General features: G+C 46.7%; 2 protein-coding genes across 2 annotated transcripts in view; one reads left to right on the top strand and one right to left on the bottom strand.

Annotated features, from left to right (window-relative positions):
• The window catches only part of LOC140723824 (uncharacterized), a 746760-nt gene that overhangs the window by 510764 nt on the left and 222137 nt on the right, over positions 1 to 13859 (bottom strand). The gene's annotated exons all lie outside the window — the stretch shown is intronic.
• LOC140723818 (NACHT, LRR and PYD domains-containing protein 3-like) overlaps positions 1 to 13859 on the top strand; it is an 81006-nt gene that overhangs the window by 30050 nt on the left and 37097 nt on the right. The window contains exon 3 of the mRNA XM_073038354.1: positions 9583 to 9666. Coding sequence (XP_072894455.1) covers positions 9657 to 9666 — 10 coding nt within the window. The 5' untranslated portion in view covers positions 9583 to 9656. The remainder of the gene's footprint in view (positions 1 to 9582; positions 9667 to 13859) is intronic.

Raw genomic sequence — 13859 nt, 5'->3', positions numbered from 1 at the left:
ATCTTGTTCAACCTCTGTCCAGTCCGTATGCCACCTCCTCAATGATATATATCAGCCATCTTGTTCAACCTCTATCCAGTCTGTATTCCACCACCTCAATGATATATATCAAACATCTTGTTCAACCTCTGTCCACTCAGTATCCCACCACCTCAATGATATATATCAAACATCTTGTTCAACCTCTGTCCAGTCTGTTTGCCACTACCTCAATGATATATATCAAACATCTTGTTCAACCCCGTTTCAGACTGTATCCCATTGCCGCAATGATATCTTTAAGCAATCTTTCTTCTAAACTTTGTCCTCATTGTGAAGTTTTGTTTTGCCCTTTTTTTGTGTGTGAAAATAATAGAAACACCAGAGGTTTAGTTGGACACAGCACGTGGCAGAGAAAAAGCAACCATTTCAATTTTAGATTCACCGTTACAAAATGGTTGCAGTGTTAATCTTCATCATAATGGAACATAGGATCTGATGTTGAGTTTATTATTTCCTTTTTTGGTTATTTTCGGTGAGCCACTTCCTCTGTTTCCAGGGTAACGGCCCGTCAGAGCTGCAGCAAGTGTTGCAGTTTTTATCGCTCTGTGGTCACCGCCTCTCAGCGTAGAGACAGTGGCCTCGGGAGCAAATGTAACAGAGTGATAGTGGGAGGAAAGGATGCTGTGAGTATTGACTGTATGGGATGTGTTACACAAGGGTCAGAATGAACTCAGAACTAATAAATTGTTTGGGGTGGGGTGGCATTTACAGTTCAGGGTGGCAATCGGTAACTATCTGTGCATTAAAATAAGGAGAAATACTACAGTTGCAGGAAATTTAAAGTGAGGAGGGGAAAATACTGGAAACGCTCAGCAGATCGGCAGCATCTTGGACAGTCTCAGTTCTGGAACTGGGTATTCCACCATTTCTCTTTTCAGAGATGTAGTCTGATGTACTGAGTTCCCAGCATTTTCTATTTTATAATTTTCCATTTTGTTCCTGCTACACTGCAGGAAAAATGGCAGCCCGCTCTGCTGGGCAATATCCCACACAGCAGGAAGATTGTGATCAAATGTGCTCGGTTTTGCTGCTGGGGTCAGGCTGAAGTGTATCCGCATCCTCTATACAGACCGGGGAACCAGCCTGAGCACCGGCCACAGCAGAGGGTCATTAGGTTCCAATTCCACCTGAGTTTGTGAATCGGAAATGGCAGGAACACCACGGAAAATCGCCGGCACCAAAGCGTCTTTGTATGGGTGATGATATTGGGCTGGTGACTCTGAGGATATGGAACCGGCAGTATACGGACTTCAGTCCAGGTTGGTAATTCGACAGCTGGGATCGGAATTTTCTCAGTCTGCAGTGATGCTGAAGTCTTGGGCGGTTGGGCGTTGGTTATGGGGAAATCACAGTCAACACTGCCCAATAGAACATCACATCTGTCAAGTATTTTGGAGATTATTAAAGAGTTAACTAGAGAGTTGGGTGAAGTTGGGCAGTGATGTTGTTCATCTGAACTTTGGTAAAGTCTGTAACAAGATCCCGCATGGCAGCTGATCGGGAAGGTTCGGTCATGTGGGATTCACGGGGAGCTGGCGAGGTGGATTCACACCGGGCTCAAGAACAAGAAGCAGATGGAAATGGCAGGAGGATGGGAACCGGAATGATTGAGCAGAGAAGGGGGAGAATAAATCTGAGATAGTGAGCAGTAAAGATGTCAGGAAGGACAGGCAGGCGATGGGGCAAATTGCAGACATTGGGATGAGTTGTGGTGCAATCAAGTTGCAGTGCAGTCAAAGAAAAAATTAACAAATACTGGACTTAAGGTGTTATTCTTAAATGCATGCAGCATAAGGAATACAGTGGATGATCTTGTCGTAGAGCTACAGATTAGCAGGTATGATATTGTGGCCATCACTGAGACAATGCTAAAGATGCATGCCTCTAGGAGCTGAACGTCCAAGGATACACGGTGTATCGGAAGGATAGGCAGGTAGGCAGAGGGGTTGGCGTGGCTTTATTGGTAATAAATTATATTAAATCATTAGAAGGAGGTGACATAGGATCGGAAAGTGCAGAATCTTTATAGGTTGGCCTAATAAATCGCAGGGGTAAAAGGACACTGATGGCAGATATATACAGGCCTCCTAACAGCTGCGGTGATACGGACTACAAATTTCAATAGGAAATAGAAAAGGCTTGCCAGAAGGGCAGTGTTATGATAATTGTTGGGGAGTTAAACATGTGAGTGGATTGGGAAAATCAGGTTGGCACTGGTTCTCAAGAGAGAGAATTTGTAGAATGTCTACGAGATGGCTTTTTAGAACAGCTTGTTGTTTAGCCCACTGGGGCATCAGCTGTATTGGATTGGGTATTGTGTAATGAACCAGAGGTGATTAGAGAGATTGAGGTGAAGGAACCCTTACGAGGCCGTCATCACAACATGACTGAGTTCACTGTGAAATTTAAGAAAGGAAAGCCTAAATCTGATGTGTCGGTATTTCAGTGGAGTAAAATAAATTACAGTGACATGAGAGAGGATCTGGTCAAGGTTGACTGGAAAGGGACACTAGCGTGAATAACGGCAGAGCAGCAGTGGCTGGAGTTTATGCGAGAAGTGAGGAAGGTGAAAGACAGATATATTCCAAAAAAGAAGAAATTTTCGAGTGGAAAAAGGATGAAACCGTGGCTGACAAGAGATGTCAAAGTCAAAGTAAAAGCAAAGCAGAGGGCATACAAGGAAGCAAAAATTAGTGGGAAGACTGAGGATTGGGAAGATTTTAAAAGCTTACAAAAGGAAAGTAAGAAGGTCATTAAGAGAGAAAAGAACAACTATGAAAGGAAGCTAGCAAATAATATCAAAGAGGATACTAAAACCTTTTTCAAGTATATAAAGTGTAAAAGACAGGTGAGAGTAGATATAGGACCGATAGAAAATGATGCTGGAGAAATTGTAATGGGAGATAAGGAGATGGCAGAGGAACTGAATGAGTATTTTGCATCAGTATTCACTGAGGAAGACTTCAGCAATATAGCGGACATTCAAGGGTGTCGGGGAAGAGAAATATGCACAGTCACAATTACGACAGAGAAAGTACTCAGGAAGCAGAATAGTCTAAGAGTAGATAAATCTCCTGTACCAGATGGAATGCACCCTCGTGTTCTGAAGGAAGTAGCAGTGGAGATTGCGGAGGCATTAGCAATGATCTTTCAAATGTCAATAGATTCTGGCCTGGTTCCGAGGACTGGAAGATTGCAAATGTCACTCCGCTATTTAAGAAGGGGGCAAGGAAGCAAAAAGGAAATTATAGACCTGTTAGCTTGACATCTGTGGTTGGGAAGTTTTTGGAGTTGATTATCAAGGATGAGGTTACGGAGTACCTGGAGGCATATGACAAGATAGGCAGAACTCAGCATGGTTTCCTTAAAGGAAAATCCTACCCGACAATCGTATTGCAATTTTTTGAGGAAATTACAAGCAGGCTAGACAATGGAGATGCAGTGGATGTTGTGTATTTGGATTTTCAGAAGGCCTTTGACAAGGTGCCGCACATGAGGCTGCTAAACAAGATAAGAGCCCATGGAATTACGGGAAAGTTACATATGTGGATAGAGCGTTTGTTGATTGGCAGAAAATAGAGAGTGGGAATAAAGGGATCCCATGCTGGTTGGCTGCCGGTTACCAGTGGTGTTCCACAGGGTTCTATGTTGGAGCCGTTTCTTTTTACGTTGTATATCAACGATTTGGATTATGGAATAGATGGCTTTGTGGCTAAGTTTGCTGATGATACAAAGATAGGTGGAGGGGCCCGTAGTGCTGAGGAAACAGAGAGTCTGCAGAGAGACTTGGATAGATTGGGGGAATGGGCAAAGAAGTGGCAATTGAATTACAATGTGGGAAAGTGTATGATGATGCTCTTTGGTAGAAGAAATAAGCGGGCAGTCTACTATTTGAATGGGGAGAGAATTCAAAGTTCTGAGATGCAACGGGACTTGGGAGTCCTCGTGCAGGATACCCTTAAGGTTAACCTCCAGGTTGAGTCGGTGGTGAAGAAGGCGAATGCAATGTTGGCATTCATTTCTAGAGGAATAGAGTTCAGGAGTAGGGATGTGATGCTGAGGCTCTATAAGGCACTGGTAAGACGTCACTTGGAATACTGTGTGCAGTTTTGTTTTCCTTCTTTAAGAAAGGATGTGCTGACATTGGAGAGGGTTCAGAGAAGATTCACTAGAATGATTCCGGGAATGAGAGGGTTAACATATGAGGAATGTTTGACCGCTCTTGGACTGTACCCCTTGAAGTTTAGAAGAATGAGGGGGGACCTCATAGAAACATTTTGAATGTTGAAAGGCATGGACAGAGTGGATGTGGCAAAGTTGTTTCCCATGGTGGGGGAGTCTAGTACAAGAGGACGTGACGTGAGGATTGCAGGGCGCCCATTCAGAAAGGAGATGCAAAGAATTTTTTTTTTAGCCAGAGGATCTGTGGAATTTGTTTTCACGGGCCGCAGTGGAGGTCAAGTCATTGGGTGCATTTAAGACAGAGATTTATAGGTGTCTGAGTAGTCAGGGCATCAAAGGTTATCATGAGAAGGCGAGGGAATGGGACTAAATGGGAGAATGGATCAGCTCATGATAAAATGGTGGAGCAGACTCGATGGGCCAAATGGCCGACTTCTGCTCCTTTGTCTTATGGTCTTATGGTGTTGGGCAGGATCCCTAATCACAGCAGGAAGATAGTGTTCAAGTGTGCTTGGTTCAGCTGCTGGGGTCAGGCTGAAGTGTATCCGCATCCTCTATACAGACCGGGGAACCAGCCTGAGCACCGGCCCCGGCAGAGGGTCATTAGCTTCCAATTCCACCTTAGTTTGTGAATCGCAAATGGCAGGAACACCACGGCAAATTGCCGGCACCAAAGCGTCTTTGTATGGGTGATAATATTGGGCTGGTGATTCTGAGGATATGGAACTGGCAGTATACGGGCTTCAGTCCAGGTTGGTAATTCGACAGCTGGGATCGGAATTTTCTCAGTCTGCAGTGATGCTGAAGTCTTGGGCGGTTGGGCGTTGGTTATGGGGAAATCACAGTCAACACTGCCCAATAGAACATCACATCTGTCAAGTATTTTGGAGATTATTTAAGAGTTAACTAGGGAGTTGGGTGAAGTTGGGCAGTGATGTTGTTCATCTGAACTTTGGTAAAGTCTGTAACAAGATCCCGCATGGCAGCTGATCGGGAAGGTTCGGTCACGTGGGATTCACGGGGAGCTGGCGAGGTGGATTCACACCGGGCTCGAGAACAAGAAGCAGAGGGAGATGATTGATGATGGTTTTAGCGAATGGAGCCCTGTCGCGAGTGGGATGTGTGTGTCAGTGTCGAGACCTCTGTAATTCACTATTCATGTCACTGGTTTGTATGTGAATGTACGTGGCACAGTTAGCAAGCTTGAATTTAATTGAATTAAATTGAATTGATTTCTTACATCCTTCACCCACATGAGGAGTAAAAATCATTACGTTACGTCTCGGTCTAAATGTGCAATGTGCAATCAAACTATTTTATAATAATTTATAATGAATTGAACAGTCAATATAATATCAAATCAGCGTGAGCTAATCAGTCTGATGGCCTATTGGAAGAAGCTCTCCCGGAGCCTGTTGGTCCTGGCTTTTATGCTGCGGTACCGTTTCTTGGATGGTAGCAGCTGGAGCAGTTTGTGTTTGAGGTGACTCTGGTCCCCAAGGATCCTTCGGATTCTTGTAAGTGTCCTGAAACATAGGAAGTTCACAACTACAGATGTGCTGGGCTGTCCGCACCACTCTCTCTGGAGTCCTGCGATTGAGGGAGTTACACTTCCCACACCAGGCAGTGATGCAGCCAGTCAGGATGCTCTGAATTGTGCCCCTATAAAAAGTTTTTAGGATTTGTGGTTGATACTGAACTTCCACAATCGTCTGTGGTGAAAGAGACTCTTTTGTGCCTTTTTCACCGCACAGCTGGTGTGAACAGACCACGTGGGATCCTCGGTGATGTGGATGCCGAGGAACATAAAGCTGTTCACCCTCTCAACCCCAGATTCATTGACGTCAATAGGGGTCAGCCCGTCTCCATTCCTCCTGTAATCCACAACCAGCTCCTTTGTTTTTGTGACATTGGGGGAAAGGTTATTTTGCCACCACTGCGTCAGAGAGATGACTTCTTCCCTATAGGCCACCTCATTATTGCTTGAGAGCAGTCTAATCAATGTAGTGCCGTCGTCAGATTTAATTAGCAGATTAGAGCTGTGGATAGCAGCATTGTCACGGATATACAGGGAGACTAAATTCGGGAGATTGGTTGATAAGGCAACAGGTGACAATGAATTTCAAAGACATCTTGGTCAGTTATGTAGATGGGCTGAGGAATGGTAAATGGTTTACAACGTGGACAAGTGAAAGATGGTGCATTTTGGACAGTCAGACCAGGGTGGGACTGGTATAGTGAATGGGAGGGCACCGAGTGTTGTGGAACAGAGCGACCTGGGAGTACAAGAATACAGTTCAGTGAAAATGGACGGGCAAGTATAGAAGGTGAAAAAGAAGGCTTGACGCATGCTGGCCTTAGGGCTTTGAGGTCTGGATTATGGGCATTATATTGTAGTTATATAAATTGTTGGCGCGGCTACACAGTGTATTATGTACAGTTGTGTTCACCCTACTGTAGGAAAGATATTATCAGTCTGGAGAGGGTGCAAACGAGATTGCTGAAGATGCTGACTGGACTAGAGGGGCGAGTCACAGGGAGAGATCAGCCGAGCTGGATCTTTATTTCAGAGGAGGGTGACATTGTAGAAGTTTACATAATCAAGAGGGAGTATAGATAATGTGGTTGGTCGTGGTATTTTCCCCAAGGTTCAAGATTCAAAATTGTTTAATGTTATTCCAGTACATAAGTGTAAAGTGTGATCTGGCCAGCACGGTACGGGACCGAGGGACACGCTCCCCGTTCCCTGTTACTGACTCTCACCATCTTCTGCGCGCACCAGCTCCCCACCCCACCCACTGCCCACGCGCGCCCTCTCGCGGATCTTCGACACCCTTGCGCTTCCGGGCTGATGTTGAGACGATATAAGCATGTTGCGTGTACCCGGTATCTCTCGTGAAGTGGCATGATATTTACTTGTCTCTCATTGGTGAGAGCAAATGCCAATTTAGCATACCAACCAACGGGGATATGGGTTTCGTCATTATGGTGTTCCCTCCTTCGACCCCCACCACGTGTTTCCCAACCTGATTCCCGTGAAAGATCCAATAAGCTTGTTTCTTTAATGTCACACGGAGAGCGGAGAGGGGTAGAGAGGGAATTAGTGTGGGATCCTGTTGAAGGTGTCGGAAGTTGTGGAGGATAATGTGCTGGATCCGGAGGCTGTTGGGGTGGTAGGAATAGGGAATAGCATTTTTGATTTGGCAGGGTGGGAAGAGGTATAGTCGAGATAATTATGAGAGTCAGCTTCCACTTATTTTCCATTTATTACCACGGAGTTAATAGGTCTGGCTGGTTTTCTTAGTATTGAGCAATAAGCCAGCTTTCCACTTTCTTCTTTCACTTTCATTAGAAGCTTCCTCAGATCCTCCTCACTTTCAGCCATTAGAATAGTATCGTCTGCATATCCGAAGTTGTTATTATTTTGTCTGGTAATTTTGATTCCAGCACTTTGAGTCCTTGAGACCAGCATTCCTCATGATATGTTCAGCATATAGATTAAATAAGTAGGGTGACAGTATGCAGTCTTGTCGTACTCCTTTCCCAATCTTAAAACAGTTTGTTGTTGCGTGGTCAGTTCTAACTGTTGCTTCTTGATCTTTGTACAAGTTTCTCATAAGGCAGATCAGATGTCCTGGTATCCCCATTTCTTTGCCATAGTTTATTCTGGTCCACACTGTTGAAGGCTTTTGAGTCGTCATTAAAACATAGATAAATATTTCTCTGGAATTCTCTTGATTTCTCTATTATCCAGCATAAGTTAACAATTTGGTGCCTGATGCCTCTGCCTCTTCCAAAACCAGCTTGTACATCCGGCTATTCTCATTTGGTATATTGCTGGAGTCTTGCTTGCATGATCGTTGGTAATACCTTGCTACCATGTGGAAATTGTTCGGTAATTTGAACATTCCTTTACATTTCCCTTTTTGGAAATTGGGATATAATTTTTTTTTTCATTTTAAATGTCATTGTTAGGTTTTCCAGATCTGCTGGAAAATTGCATGCAACACTTTTACAGCAACACATTTTAAAGTTTGAAACAATTCAACTGGACTCCAGTCACATCGTGCAGCCTTATTATTGGCGATATTTTCTATTGCCCATTCGAATTCACTTTCCAGAATTTCCGGCTCTAGATCGAGAAGGGAGTCATTGCAAGTATCTTGGCTGTTGGGATATTTCCTGTACTTTGTTGGGATATTTCCACTTCTTTGTATGCCTGCCATCACTTTTTGATGTATTTGCTTCTGTAAGGGCCTCCCCTCAATTCTCTTTTACTGTACTTAATTTTGCATGAAATGATCCTTTCATTTGAATAGGTTTCTTGTTTTTTCCAATTCTGTTGTTTACTTCCTTCTTTGCATCGCTCCTTTAAGTAAGCTTCCTTACGTCTCCTTGCTATCTTCTTGAACGTTGTGTTCATTTGGAGGTATTTGTTCCAATCTCCATTGGCCTTCACTTCTCTTCACTGTTCAGCTTCCGCAGAAATCCATTTTGCTTTCCTGGTCTTCTTTTTGTTTGTAATATTTTTTGTTGGTACCTCTTGTATAATGCTCCTTATTGTTATCCATAGTTCTTCTGGCATTGCTCTCCACCAGCTTTAATCCATGAATCTGTTCTTCACCTCAACGGCATATTCTAGAGGGATGCTCTCAACATCAAACTTTCCCGGCACGTTGGTTTTCCTGGTGCTCTTCAGTCTCATTCTGAATATTGTCACAATCAGCTCATGGTCTGAGATTGTCAGAGACCAGAGGGACCGAGGAGTTAAAGTGCACAGTAGTTCAATGCGGCGACACGGGGTGGTGAAGGTGTGTTTATTACTCTGTCCTTCAACAGTCAGGGTGCTGAGTGCAGGAGTTGGGAAATAATTATTTTATTTATTTTTTTATTGAGATACAGCGAGCCACGCTGTCCATTAAGTCCCCCACTTTGATCCTAGTCTTGTCACAGGGCAATTTACAATGACCAATTAACCAGTCCACCGGTACTTCTTAAGACTGTGGGAGGGGGGCAGCCGGACCACCTAGAGGAAATGCATGTGATCACGGTGAGAACCTGCAAACTGTTACTGGGAGCAGCGGGAATTGCAACCACGTCGAACTGTAAAGGGTTGTGTTAACTACTATGGTGCCGTTGTACAAGGCGTTGGTGATATTGTGTTTGGAAAGGCTTGGTTAAAGTGGAAGGAGTGCAGAGATTTGTGAGTCTCTTGTCAGGGCCAGAAGGCCTCAGTTCTGGGGAGAGAATGACCACTTTATACCTTTACTCCCTGAGCAGCGACCTTACAAAAATGTTTGAAATTTGAAGAGCAGAGTAACTGACTCTGACGCAAACGTTTTAATTTGTGTAATTCAGATCATCGCCAGCAGGAGGTGCTTTCCCGGACGGCATACAAGAAGACGATAATCAACCAGCCTCAGTCAGTCAGAATGGACACAGGTATGTTCACTGGGCTCTTTCTCATTAAAACTCTGTCCTTATGGTACACGTGTAGTCAAATCATCAATAGTTCAGAGGAATAGACTTGGGAGATAAAGGGGCAGAGAGAAACTATCATCATTGATCCTACTGGTAAGTCAACCTTGAGCACTGCAACAATACACCAGGTTCAGCGCAGGGACCTAACAAGGGGAATGGTCGAATCACTCTGCTCACCAGGCAAATCTTCACCTGAATGAAAGGAGAAGGAGCTCCTGAATAAGGTGGGTGTGGGCGAAACTCAGACAGGAATACAACAGCAGGCAATGTAACTGTCCAGGGAACAGATAAAATTTATGTCAGTATTTGGACCATCCTGATGTGGGAAATGCCTTCAACAGCCAGTGAGAGAAACACATCAAACATGAGGAAATCTGTAGATGCTGGAAATTCAAACAACACACACAAAATGCTGGTGGAACACAGCAGGCCAGGCAGCATCTATAGGAGAAGCACTGTCGACGTTTCTGGCCGAGTACCATAAGCACCCGCATGGGTACCAGTTATGCCTGCCTTTTTGTTGGCTTGTAGAACAGTCCATGTTCCAAGTCTATACGGGTATCCGTCCCCCTCTTTTCCTTCGCTACATCGGTGACTGCATTGGCGCTGCCTCCTGCACGCATGCTGAGCTCGTTGACTTCATTAACTTTGCCTCCAACTTTCACCCTGCCCTCAAATTTACCTGATCTATTTCTGACACCTCCTTCCCCTTTCTTGATCTTTCTGTCTCCATCTCTGGAGACGGCTTATCTCCTGATATCTATGTAACACTTACCCAACAGGCTGGTATATGTCTAGGGGAAAAGGAGATCCAACCACTCACCAACCCACCTCCCGTACACGCAGGTGCTGTGAGAATCGCGATTATGCCTCGCGCCCGCCAACAGTATCAAACCCACAACAAATACCGGTATGAAATACACTTTAAAGAGTTTACTAAAATTAAAAGAGTATTAGGCAATACAATATATATATACAAAAGAAAAAAACAAAAGGCGCTGACATCAAAGTTCAGTCAGTTTAGTGCACTCATTGGAGCTCAACCAGCGAACCATTCGACTCCTCGTCGCTTGCCCCCCCGACTTCCACGTCTTCCACCTCGGACTCCCTGGTGGTCTTCCGAGCGCACGTCCTCCTTCCTCGGCGTCTCCCTCCCGACTCTCCTCACACCCCAAGCCCGCGCAAACCCCTCCCCCAAGTTCCCAGCCTCACAAAACACAATAACATTCCCCATTGATTAACAAATGAATACAATTACCATACCAGCCATTCTAAAGCGAAACAACGACGAGAGAAACATTTAACAGACAAAGAAACATTCCTACTCGTAACAAACCAAAGAAGCCCTTTTTAGTAACATACACAGGACATTGTACATTCTCTCCCCACCAGCAAATGTCATGCCCTCATGGCATTACTAGAGTTCCCCAAAGCTTCTTGCAACACCCAAAACCCAACCCAGGTGCAGAAAGCAGTGACATAACTACCCAGAGCAGTAGAAATCACACTCGGTTCTCCTGGTACCACATATGTCAACCGCTCCGGGGGGCGCCTAATCCTCTGAGATCTCCATACCCCTTCTGCCCCACTGGGCTCCCTCTTCACCTGCGAACCCACTGTCTCGGACACCCCAGGTCTTCCTGACAGACCCTCACCCCCTTCCTCACGGGGGTCCTCCCTCACCTGAGATCTCTCCGGCTCACGCTCGGGCTCCACCCTCTCTCCCACCAATGTTGGCTGCCTCTCCATCTGACCCTCAAGACCTTCCCTCCTCTCACCCAATTCAGTATGGGAAGGGCCAGGAGCCTCCTCTCCTGGTACTGGAGCACCAGCGAATGGGAACAGGGGCCACTCATCTGAGTCGTCCTCTTCCGAATCAGTAGCCATTTCCGGGCGAGGGACCCGTCCCCGCTCTTCAGCAGCGGGCTCTTCCCTTTCTCTGCGCCCTCGCAGAGTCCTTGTACTAGGCGTAACCTCCCACTCGGGCTCCTTATCCACCTGCACCGCTTGACCCAGCGGCAGCAGGTGATTCCGATGGAGTACCTTGATAGGCCCTTTCCCATCCTTGGGTTTCACCCGGTAAACTGGCAGGTTCGGCATCTGGCTCTCTATTACATAGGGGCTGGCCGCCCATCGGTCTGCCAACTTGTGCTTACCAGGGAGTCCCAAATTCCGTAAAAGGACCCGGTCGCCTGGCAATAATTGAACAAACTTCACCTTTCGATCATACCGCATCTTATTCCTCTGATTTTGTTTGGTAGCCGCCACCTCGGCCAACTCGTACGCCCGCTGTAACTCCCTCTTCATGTCGGACACATACTTTAGATGGGACTTCCCGGGTAATTTGCCCACTTCACCCCCAAAACACAAGTCAATGGGCAACCTCGCTTCCCGCCCGAACATCAGATAATAGGGCGAATATCCTGTAGCATCATTGCGAGTACAATTGTAACAGTGAACCAATTGTCCAATATGACGACTCCACCTGCTTTTCTGCCCAATCTCCAGCGTCCCGAGCATATCCAACAGGGTCCGGTTGAACCTCTCTGGCTGCGGTTCTCCCTGTGGGTGATATGGGGTAGTCCTGGATTTCTCAACCCCAAGCATAGTCAGTAATTCATGGATAAGGCGGCTCTCAAAGTCCCGCCCCTGATCGCTATGGATTCGCCTGGGAAGGCCGTAATGAGCAAAATACTTCTCCCATAACACCGTCGCCTTCTGATCCTTAGTGGGAAATGCCTAAGCATAGCGAGTGTAATGATCGGTGATGACTAAGACATTCGCGATGTTGCTGGTGTCAGGTTCAATCGACAGAAAATCCATACATACCAGGTCCAGAGGTCCCGCACTCTGCAAGTGCGACAGTGGAGCCGCCAACCTGGGCAGGGTCTTCCTCCGGATGCAACGACTGCAGCCCCTACAGTATTCTTCGACTTCCCCCCTCATCCGGGGCCAGTAGAACCGGTCTTTGAGTAATCCATAGGTCTTTTCCACCCCCAAGTGTCCAGAATCATCATGTAGGGCCTGGAGTACAGCCTGCCGATACTCCTCCGGCAGGACCAGTTGCCAACAGTGGGGTTGGTCCGGAGGTGCCGTTACCCGGTACAAGATTTGGTTCTTTAACTTCAACTGAGACCACTCCTTCAACAACAGGGACACGAATGGGTGTTTCGCCTTCTCAGCCAACGCCCCATCCCCCCTCTCGACCGCTCTCCACACTGTGCCAATGCCCGGGTCATTTTGCTGAGCAGCTGCCGCTTCCCCCGGACTCAGTTCCGGCAACTGTTTAGTCCGCAGTGCGGTCAGGTCACAGTAAGCTAGGGGTATGGCGTCGTCAAAACCCCCAAATGGTCCACGGCTCGTTCCAGCCTCCCTCTTCCCTCAGCCTTCACGGTGATAGCAAATTGACACATCGCCTTCACTCCAGGGGCAGGGACACTCTCCCACTCCTCGTCCCTCTCCTGTTCCCCCGGCTCCCGATGAGACAAAGCATCCATATCGACATTCTTGCTTCCGGGCCGGTACCTCAGGCTGAAATCATATACCAACAAGGCCGCCAGCCACCGATGTCCTGTGGCATCCAGCTTCGCCAAAGTCAAAATATAAGTGAGAGGATTGTTATCCATTCACACTTCAAACTTGGCTCCGTACAGGTAATCGCCCAACTTGTCCACCAACGCCCACTTCAGCGCCAGGAACTCCAACTTGTGAGTGGGATAGTTTCTCTCTGATGGCGACAAGCTTCGGCTGACAAAGGCTACCGGCGTCAATGCTTTGCCATGCTCCTGGTACAGAACAGCCCTAAGACCCTCTCGACTGGCATCCGTGTGCAGCACATATGGCTTCTGGGGATCGGCAAAAGCCAACACCGGGGCCTGGGTCAGTGCCCTTTTCAAAGATCGGAATGCCTCTTCACATTGATCGTCCCATCTTGAGCCAAAAGGTTCCGCCGGGTTCCAGTATCCTCCAGCGTCCTGCCTCTGGTCCCCCATCCTTTTCTTTCCCACCGGGGGATAGCCACACAACAGCTGAGACAACGGGTGACACACTTTGGCGTATCCTTTCACAAATCGCCGGTAATACCCACAGAACCCCAAAAATGAGCGCAGAGCGCCTACTTTCTGGGGTCTCGGCCAGGTGGTCACGGGCTCTAT

This window comes from Hemitrygon akajei, unplaced genomic scaffold (genome assembly GCF_048418815.1).
Source record: "Hemitrygon akajei unplaced genomic scaffold, sHemAka1.3 Scf000139, whole genome shotgun sequence".
NCBI classification, from domain to species: Eukaryota; Metazoa; Chordata; class Chondrichthyes; order Myliobatiformes; family Dasyatidae; genus Hemitrygon; species Hemitrygon akajei.
This window is presented reverse-complemented; position numbering and strand designations above follow the sequence as displayed.